Source organism: Bombus impatiens, unplaced genomic scaffold (assembly GCF_000188095.3).
Source record: "Bombus impatiens unplaced genomic scaffold, BIMP_2.2 scf_0091, whole genome shotgun sequence".
Taxonomy (NCBI): domain Eukaryota; kingdom Metazoa; phylum Arthropoda; class Insecta; order Hymenoptera; family Apidae; genus Bombus; species Bombus impatiens.
Window position 1 is genome coordinate 1551113 of NT_176510.1, and position 9918 is coordinate 1561030.

The following is a 9918-nucleotide window of genomic DNA, read 5'->3' on the forward strand; positions in this document are numbered from 1 at the left end:
CAAGCCAGTGTCAAAGTCGCGGAAATGCTCGCGCTGCTATCCCCGGCTTGGCCCTGAAAACGTTTCGCGGCCGTACACCTCCAGGCATGCTTCAAGAGTCGAGGAAACACACGACGACACGACGAGACAACAACGAAGACGACCAAGATGCGACCAGAGAATTATATTCGAAGCAACGAGCTGCACAGAGGAATTCGAGAGTACCAGCGTTGTGCAACGATCAAACCGGAATATCGGGAGCTTGGTCCCCCGAAAATCTTCCTTCGAGCTCCGAGTGGTAGCGCAATCGAGGACTCGTTCGGCTCTGAACGTTGCTCCATTGCAAAGTGCATCATTTTTGTTCGAAATGAGAGTATTATAGATGATGGCGTTTAATATTATTTGGTATACTCAGTAATAGTTTGTTAAAATGACCAAAACTCGAACTGGGATATGCGAGGAGCTGAAGTCTCTTGGTGCCCTTCTGAAGAAACTCATAATGCTACTAAGTTATTGACCGACTAAATCATATTTGGCACACAACAAATACGATGGTGTGTAAATCCTTCTTGTTAATCAGGTGATTGTAGAAAAGAACACATAAGATGACGTGAATGAGGGTTTGAAGAGCATAGGGGTAAATTAGAGTTTGAAAGCCGCAAGGATAAATAAAAGTCTAAAGAACGGAATAAAGATGAAGATTCAGTATAGAATAAAACATTTCTAGAAGGTATATGTCTGTTGTGAGGAAAATATTACAGAAAGATTACTCGTTCTAAGAACCATTCCTCGATAACCACTCCTCTTCTATTCTCTTCTCTTGTTTGAAGTGAACTCGATCGAAGCGAAGAGTGTACGATTTAGTTAGGTCGCGGTACATCATCCCCGCTGGTATTTCGATGCGGTGAAACGCGCGATACGGATACCCGCAGATGGGACCGAGCTAGAACAATAAGCCATTGCGACAGCCTTTCGAAAACAACGTTCTTTGGTATGTAAAACTTGCTTATGACGCGAACACAAGGAAACAAGCGAATGAATACAATACTTGGTTAACGAGAAAGTCTATGTGTCCAAAGTTCCCAATTGTTTCGTCGGTTAATTAGTATATCATCGACGTACAATTTACACGACTGTAAAATAGAATCGTATTAGTAAAAAAGACTAGATACATTTGCAAAGAACGTTCGCTCAGGATATAATACAGCAGGTTTAAACAGCTATTTAATCTGCTGATTGGTCAATCGAATCGGACCACGAGCCTGTTCGTCGAACAGATGAAACTCAGATAACGTGGTGGATACATATAGAGTAATGTTCTGTTGGCGTGAGATAAACAACACGCGGTTGCAGGTGGAGGACATGCGGGCGAGGCAGAAGCGTAATCGCCGCGACATTATCGCTTATGCAATCAAAGCTTCACGTCGATTTACGTTGCTTTCAGATCGAGGCGACGGCGGCTACGACAGCAGTAGCGGGCAGCCCGCTTTCCTGGCACATCCCAAGGCCGTCCTTGGTGGGACGAAGCGAGAGGGATAGCGAAAATGGTAGCTGGGCTCATCATCTGCACCCAAACTCGCCATCCAGAGGATCCACCTCGTCGCAAGGATCCACTGCCAGTACACACGTAAGCGTGCATCGATAGATCATGTATTTGGAGTTTAGAAGACGTTGAAGAACGTAAATGAAAAGCTAGTTGAAATTAATTCTTGGTACCTTAAAAATTATAAAGTAAATGTAACACACCTATGACTACAATTAGACTTATTTGATGAGTGAAGATTTATAGCAAATAATATTCATAATTCTTAGTCAGAGTCACTGGAAAAACAGTTATGAGAAAATAAGATAATATAAACTGATACAATTATGAGGAAAAACATGAGATCCTTTGAAGGAATATTGAGCACCCTACCTTGATATTTTGACGGTTAAATTATCCTCATGTGAACAGATTTAGGTTTCTAAAGTTGTAAAAGAATTCAGAAATCCTAATAAATGTTAGAAAGAAGTACAATTAGTATAATCAATAAATGTAACCATTGAACCTAAACAAATAAATGAAAAGATTAGGTATCAGAAGTCTCGAGGTTTAAGAAGCCATAACAACCCCACAAAATTAAATTAATATAATCAATAAATCTAATGAATCATTAAGTGTAAGACTAATCATTCAGGAGACTGAAATTAACCAATTATTCAATTTCAAGTAGAAAGTTCAATAACCGAGCGATTAAATAACATTCTTGTATTACAGAGTGCCGCATCGGGCACGTTACTTCTGACAGCCGCTAACCTAGCCAATCTCGCGGCGATTCATCCGCCTACGGTGACGGCGCCGAAACAGATGGACACCGCATCGGTTGCGAGCAGCACTCACTTCACCGTAGTGAACGGCCTAGGCAGACCGACGACCGTTTACAGGAAGTCCTGCTGCGCGAGAAATCAGCTCACCGTGCTCGTCTGCACGATGAGCTTTCTATTCATGGTCGGCCTGCTTCTCGGGATTCTCTACATGGAAAGTGAGTACTACTCGTAGTGATGTTAATTGATTCAAAAGCTCCACTTCAGAGGCTCTTCAATCTTTTAACAATGCTACCCATACCGAATGTTTTTAAGTCTAGTCTCCACCAGTCTCCGGTGCTTTTTGCTTCTGATTACAGTGAGAATTCGCGACAAGTACCACTAGGCCTATAAAAATTGGCGAATGCAGCGATCGTGGGATCATCCTGTAGAAGACTATGCTAACGACGAGACAAAAGAGTGCAAACTGCGAGTCAACATTGAAGAATGGAATCAGGGATGAATCGATCTCTGCGAATCATTTGATATTAAGATTGTCGATTACAATCGATGGAATTATTCGTATTTATAATGTATATGTATATTATCACTTAGAGCGTTAGGACAACTCGATTAGACGTTCTCGGTCAGAGACAAAGTTTCAAAGGCTGTATTGCACCGTATTTGACGTGCGGTACGTGAAAACTCAGTAATTACATTCATGTAATGAGCTAGCTTTAGGTAAGGCCGTATAAATAGCACGAATGCGATCCTAACTCCTAAATTGAGCCACTCGATTATCTGGCGAGGAGGCCGATCCGCGTCCTTCGAAATTCGATCAATATTTCTTCTACTATCCTTCCCTTTCTATAATTAAGATCAGACGATGACGTATTAAATAAAATGTACGAATCATCATTTCTTTGAATCGATTTGTGAAAATTATTAATTTAAATTAAATTTAAATTAAGATGTTTCTGAAATGTAAATTTCTGATTTAAATCTAATTTAAATTAGATTTAAGGACGATAAGATTGTAAAAGGAAAATATTAATTGTAAGCTGGACAAGTCGTCGTCCAGCGAAACATTTAGTAAGTCATACGCACAAGTATTTCTTCGATTAACGTTGACGGTTCGGAACAATCGACGAGATGGGAGTAAGATAAGCGGATATGTGTTAATTTTTAGGGGTCGTTATTTAATTGTTACTAACAGAAAGAACGCTTGAATCAAACCTGGATTCCGCATGCCAGGGTGTCGTGTTCCAGGGAATGTACGGAAAAGCAATGAGCAGCGATCGTGTCGATCGCTGACCCGAAACTGTGATATTACTTGCGTATTAATTAATCGTCGATTCAACAAGAAACTGTCGAACCATGAAGAAAATCAGGATGTGTTTTATTTCACCCCTGTCCCTTCTATCCTCCTAATATTATTATATATTGCGATACTCTATTTGCTTCTTCTCTTTTACTAAAAAACAAATATATGTAGAAAGATATTTCTAACAGTGATAGACGAAAAAAAAAGTACTTTCTAAGACTGCATAATGCATTATTGTTTAGTTATTATCGTATCGTTAGATATTCGAAAAAGTTCAGTTCTAAAAACATACGGTAAAATATAAAACAAATAAATTAGAGCATTTTATATTTTACGACTTTTTCCGGAGTTAAACGTGATAATCTTTAAGAAAATAGAAGGTTATCCTACGAAATGGTATTAACAAATACATTACATGATCCTAAATATAAGAGATTACAAGATTGACTTCCTTTATACTGTGTATTAATAAACATTCTGCCATTTTGATGTCAAAAAAATATTTCAGAGAATAAGAAATCGAAAATTTATTTACATGCATGATATTACTTACCTCCAAATCCTGAAGTGTCTGAGTCCATCTGTAATTGGGCAAGTCTGCGCCATTTCCACTGTTAGGCCGAAGTTTGTTCTTTTCCTTCTCATCTTCTTCCTCATCTTCTATTTCCTCATTTTTACCATTATGCGCATTATCACTATTATGCTCATTATGACCATTATGCGCATTATCACCACTTGGACCAGGAACAGCAAGTGATTCTTTTGCCGATTTCTGTAACCAGAACCGCAGAGTGTAATCAAAATAATTTCTTTAATATAATCTCAATTTTGCTAATCATAATTGCATACCTTATTGTCTATCTCTTCTTGTAACTTAACAGCCTGTTCATCAGTCAGTTCGACAATCTTTGACTCTGAGTAGAACTTTTCCTCCTTAGCCTTTTCTTCTTTCTTTCTCTTTTCTATTCTTTCTTTGCGACGTCTCTCTTGCTCTGCACGCTCTGCCTTTTCACCAGCTGCTTTGGTAACAGCCGTAGCTTCGTGCTTCTTAAATTTGCTCATAACAAGCTGCAGTCAAATACAAAGATCGTAATGTGAATTATAAAATGCACAAGAAGTGATGAAATCATTTACAACATCACACGACATTGTTTAAAGTCATAGACGAACAATTACCTTCTCTGCAGCTCCTTCCCCTCCTCCCGTGTAGAAATCCGTTTTCCTCGCAAGAAAACTGAAGATTGTGTCTAGGAGCTACAAAGTAAACGGTATTTCATTAATAATGGGAAAGTTATTTTAAAAATAATGATGTTTCTCCAAGTGAAACATAACCTAAGGTGGCGACGAAACAAAACTCACCTCTTGCACACCGCCTTCGTGTTGCTGAGCCATAGCCAGCAACATTCCATCGAATTTCTCCTCGTTCTTTGTCATTTTTCTTCAAGATTAGAAGAATATTTAATTAATATCAACGAACAAATCACACGAAACGTCTACTGACGTTGAAAACCAACGCACTTCGTTACCACGTTTTAATGAGAAACATCTCGAATTATCGACCAAACATAATTTTGAACGGTACACATGGCGCTCTCTAGCGTAGAATGCTGGTATTAAAGGGAATGCGTCGTTCTCCAATGATCTATGGGTCATTTAGTTCTGTGTATCGATAAGACGCAACCTTTTTCTACAGTAAATTAAAGAATTAATATAACTAATTATTATAAAAGATATATCTCCTTCGACGAAACTCAGATGAATTAAGTAATTTACATATATGAAGCAAAAATTTCAAGTTTAATATTATTCGAAAGGAACTGGGTTTTTAAAAAAGAAATCGATGTTATATGGAATGACAATTCCTTATGATCGCTGATACGCAACATTCCTTGAATGATGCAATATAAGAGATATAACTTGCAAAACACTCAAGTCGTTCATCGTAGAACCCTTCACTTTCATTGCAAGCGCGCCCGCGAATCGTTTTCAATTTGATGCAAACGATAATCTCTTACTTCGGCGTCAAAACGTTAATGGGTTTCGCGTAACGAGAACGAAATTATTAACTGACCTGACCGAAAATTTATGCAAGGCGAACGTTGTAAAAAAGTAGGTTAAAGAAGTGAAAACAGCGTCCTTCGGGCGCGAATACATCGTCCGTTACAATTATTGCAAACAAATATAATGTTTCTTGCACCAAGATGATTCATTAGCGAAAGCAAGTGGATCTTTAAAATATGTGGAATTCTTGACGGAGTAAAATGAATAATCGGGCTCCATTAGAGAATTAAAAATTTCGATTGACTGGATTCGATCGACTTTCAGCGCAGTTCATACGCGTTCCACACGTGCAGCTAATTAGGTTACAATTTCTACTTCATCATCGCTGTATATATTTTTTCTTAAAGTTATGAGGGAATGGCACACGATAGAACAAAAAGATTTCCAAAATTAATTACTCAGACACCGCCTAAAATTGGACCTGGAACTTACGATGTATCGGACTTGCCAGAGCCTAAAAGGCATCTTGGTACTATAATTAAAAGTAATTCACGGTGTTTCAAAATCCTAAGTTATGACATGAAATTATTTCCACAGCTGATTGCTATCCCTTTCTCTCTGGATCAAAAAGGAGAACTATTGCTATATCGAGAGATGCCGAACGATTACCAGGGCCTGGCACGTACAATATAAAAGAACCTCAACGACATATACCAGAACGTAGTTTCTAAAAATTATATCTATCGAGATCGAATTCAGCTAAGTCTTTGTGATGAAAGAATGATAAATTACAGGGCGGAGTCAGCATCGATTTTACAGATGCTAGATTTAAGGAAAAGATACCCGAAGGACCAGGTCCAGTGGATTATCACGTAGCTACAGATTTAATTAAGTCACGAAAAATAAGATGTCATCCTGGCACCTGGAGAGGACCTGCAGGAAAAGTAACATATTTATTTAGTTTCTAAACTTGTGTATCTTTGTATGTCTTGTGCATTGTGAATCTTGTGTATTGTGTATTCATTTTATTTTGATAATAAATTGCAGCTATGGCTAACTCGACCTCCTCGTTCGATTATTCCAAATCCTACGTCAATTCCAGACAAAAATTACACGGCGTACAGTATCAACGAAAATGGAAGCTTAGTAAAGAACCCTCCCTTCAGAAAAAAAACAACTTTCTTTTACAACGTCCCACGAGGAGTAAGAATCTCTGTATTTTCCTTTACAAGTTCACGAGCCAAATAAAGCAATTTGTAGAATAAAAAGAATATTCAAAAAGAAAATATATAATTTTTAGGAAACAAATGCCACCACATTGCTCTACAAAGGAAACTTTTGGAGCAGAATGACAGGGAGAATCGAGCTTCCGCCCTCACTGACACCAGGCCCTGGAGATTACGAACACGAAGCGAAGAAAACAGCCGCGCAAGCACAAGATGAAAAAGTAAGAGAAGCGAAGAGAATGAGTTCTTGGCAGCCTCGTTTCCTTGATACAATGTGCAGAAAAAAAGCCCGAGAGGTAATATCATATGGACATAAAATTATATTGAAGTATGTTTTTGAAATGCTTCGCCAATTGTGATGTTTGGAGTACACTTTTATAGAATTTTAATTTTATAGAATTTTCAAATAAATATAGAATTTTCCAGCCCCAAATGCGTATAACGTAAAGGGCAATTTCGAGAAATTCTTCAAGATCGATTGCAAGTGTGACCCTTACGTCACAGAACCACCCCCTTTTGGTCAAACTGCTAAGGTTCGTTTTTTGGAAACAATTTTATCGGAAGATTTTCGAGTTATAGAAATGTATACTTTATTACAGAGATTCGAAGATAAAGCGGAATCAAATGTACCTGGTCCAGGTAAATACGATTCTCCTGTTCGAATAAAATGTACAGGCTCCATTTACCCTGCGCCATTTGGCACCTGTGTTGGTCGTTTTCCAAAAATTTCTGACGACACTGGGCCAGGTAAAACATTTATCCATTAAAAAATTTATTCATTGTTATTTATTCATTATTATAAAATTTATTTATTATTATTATTTCTGTTATGTTTTCGACTCAGTCACTCGTCGAAATTGTTAGCATCTTATCGAGGAAGCGCGTTTCTGTTTTAGGACCCAGCGATTACCATTCGAAAGTCGGTAACTTGGCATACGAGTCAGAGAAGCGTTACCGGTACGCTTATTTAAGACAGCTGCAGCCACGGATTTATCTCGAGACAATTTCCTATCCAAACGAAGAGGATTATAATAATGCGTGTTCTCCAGAGAAAACTGAAGAAAAGAAGAGTGCTGTTTATCATGCTGCTTTCAAATCTAAAACACAGAGATTCCCTAAAATCGAAGAGGTAAAGATTCTCTATTTTCTAAGTCTTACTAACTTCATCCGTTAATATAACTCGTAACAAAATAGTTACACAATGATAATTACAAAACTATGACAATCGTGAAAGAAACTCAATGAATAGTATCATATTGAATCTAAACCAAACGATGTCAGATCTACTCAACGCGATAGCAAACACAGATGTCACCACCATTACATTCACTCAGCCAAACCACGTGAACTGACAAAACCAAATTCTCCAAACAATTATAATATTAAAAAATACTCAACAACATCTACTAAACCGACATCCTTCTTCATAAACCGTCCCCAACCATGTCTAAGAAAAAAATGAACAAAAGGAGAAACCAACAACCCTTCCAAGAAACTCTACCATAACTCACCCTCCACCCACGTGTCGTCGCCTTCGAAAAAGAAGACCAAAACTCCCTTTATCAAAGTTGAGTCAGACATCAGAAAGGACCAAGCACTTTCAGATTGAAAATGTTAACCAGGAACGGAGCAATTGCTTTAATGAGATCGTAGTGTGCGCTTCGAGAGCGAATAGTCACAATAAGTCTGCGGTCAGACCAAATTCAGGGGATTCTTTCGTTCGTTGCCGGAAATCCATGAACCAGCCAAGTTCCAGGTAATCCTCGAAGCACAAGGTAATCAGGAGAGGTCGAGGTGAAATTAATGGCGGTGGATCGAAGCGATGCATCTGTACCCGGGGCGGTTCGAGACCAGGATCCAATTTGCCCGTTAATCGAGAGACCGTCGAATGCTGGTACGACGGTGTAGCCGCAGATAGGCCAAGATAGGACGGGACATAGCCGGAACAACGCGTGTTCCTGCCTCTGTCGCAACCGTCTCCTTTGAAGTAGCCGCGTTCCTCCACACTGAAAGGTGGAATCCTTCTGTGAGCCTCGCCTTTTGAGCGGCACGAAGTTCGCGTTTGACAGGTTGACACGCAGAAATTTCATTAAACACCGTTTTTCGGAGCCACTATGCGCTCGGATCGAAGAAGTAGCTTGCGGTTTCCGGTCCGTCCACTTGGCTCGCAATTACGTTTAGAGGAAGTATCGGACTGAGATTAGAATCTCCACGATCGCACCTACAAATTCGTGGAATTTAACGATAGATACAAAGAGCGATACGAAGAACAATACTGCCGATAACTTTCTTTCGTTTATTTATTTTTTATATTTGATAAAACTATCAAGTCCACTATATAAAGAAACTTTTCAACATTTTTTTTTGACATACGAAGATTTATGTTACGTGTGGATGTATCTATAGGACCTAACAACCTCACGATCAAATCTTACGAATATCATGTAAAGAGCTACACGAAAACTTATTTATTCTTAATTTATAATGATCGAAAGAGATGGTTGATGTGATGAAAAGGAAATAATTATTTTAGTAATTAAATTACTGAACTTATTATCATAATATTGAATTTATGGGTTTGTTACAATTTACTCTTCTAAACGAAGTAATAATTCTTAGGTATTCTGATAGGTTTCCTAATGATTTTTCACGCTTGCTGCAATTTTTCTAACTGTCCTAATATTCATGGACGAGGGTGTATGTACGCAGTACGCATCATAGTATTCGACAAACAGATCGGAGGAATTTACGCTAAATTTTAATAAATTCCGCGTGAATCTCGATAAAAGTGGATTTTGGAAGGGAAGCAGGTTCGTTTTATACGGACCAGAAGTTATATGTCGCTTTTGTCGTACGAGATTATCGCGACAGGGCGATAAAACGCAGGAAGAAGGTGTCGTCGCGAATTCTTACGATCGTCGGATAAGGATGTCGGAGTGGAAGGAGGGTGACGATGTCGTTGAGATTCAGGGACGACGGTATTTACATAACGTAGGGAAGCGTCGTAACTCGACAGCGGCGGAAATGACGTTCTGCCACACTCTGCAGGTCATTTCCACGTAGAGGCGCGTGGCCGACGTAGCCCAGAGAAATCACTTCCGGCTC

General features: G+C 38.8%; 3 protein-coding genes across 4 annotated transcripts in view; 2 read left to right on the top strand and 1 right to left on the bottom strand.

The window, feature by feature from the left end:
• Window positions 1-3652, top strand: part of LOC100740128 — a 19290-nt gene extending 15638 nt beyond the window's left edge. Inside the window, exons 2-4 of the mRNA XM_003485926.3 lie at window positions 1424-1606; window positions 2237-2501; window positions 2643-3652. Of these exons, the coding sequence (XP_003485974.1) occupies window positions 1424-1606; window positions 2237-2501; window positions 2643-2668 (474 nt within the window). The 3' untranslated portion in view covers window positions 2669-3652. The remainder of the gene's footprint in view (window positions 1-1423; window positions 1607-2236; window positions 2502-2642) is intronic.
• LOC100750104 (nuclear migration protein nudC) overlaps window positions 1-5162 on the bottom strand; it is a 104906-nt gene extending 99744 nt beyond the window's left edge. For both annotated transcript variants that reach the window (XR_004460831.1, XM_033318402.1), the window contains exons 1-4: window positions 4946-5162; window positions 4763-4840; window positions 4436-4654; window positions 4140-4358 (exon numbers count right to left, since the gene is read on the bottom strand). Coding sequence is in view for 1 of the 2 variants with exons in the window: in XM_033318402.1 (XP_033174293.1) it covers window positions 4140-4358; window positions 4436-4654; window positions 4763-4840; window positions 4946-5020 (591 nt within the window). In the remaining variant the exon portion in view is untranslated. The remainder of the gene's footprint in view (window positions 1-4139; window positions 4359-4435; window positions 4655-4762; window positions 4841-4945) is intronic.
• Window positions 5163-6004: 842 nt separating this feature from the next.
• The window catches only part of LOC105682140 (sperm-tail PG-rich repeat-containing protein 2-like), a 5495-nt gene continuing 1581 nt past the window's right edge, over window positions 6005-9918 (top strand). Inside the window, exons 1-8 of the mRNA XM_012394506.1 lie at window positions 6005-6116; window positions 6185-6307; window positions 6407-6531; window positions 6635-6790; window positions 6888-7109; window positions 7230-7346; window positions 7413-7560; window positions 7710-7942. Coding sequence (XP_012249929.1) covers window positions 6005-6116; window positions 6185-6307; window positions 6407-6531; window positions 6635-6790; window positions 6888-7109; window positions 7230-7346; window positions 7413-7560; window positions 7710-7942 — 1236 coding nt within the window. The remainder of the gene's footprint in view (window positions 6117-6184; window positions 6308-6406; window positions 6532-6634; window positions 6791-6887; window positions 7110-7229; window positions 7347-7412; window positions 7561-7709; window positions 7943-9918) is intronic.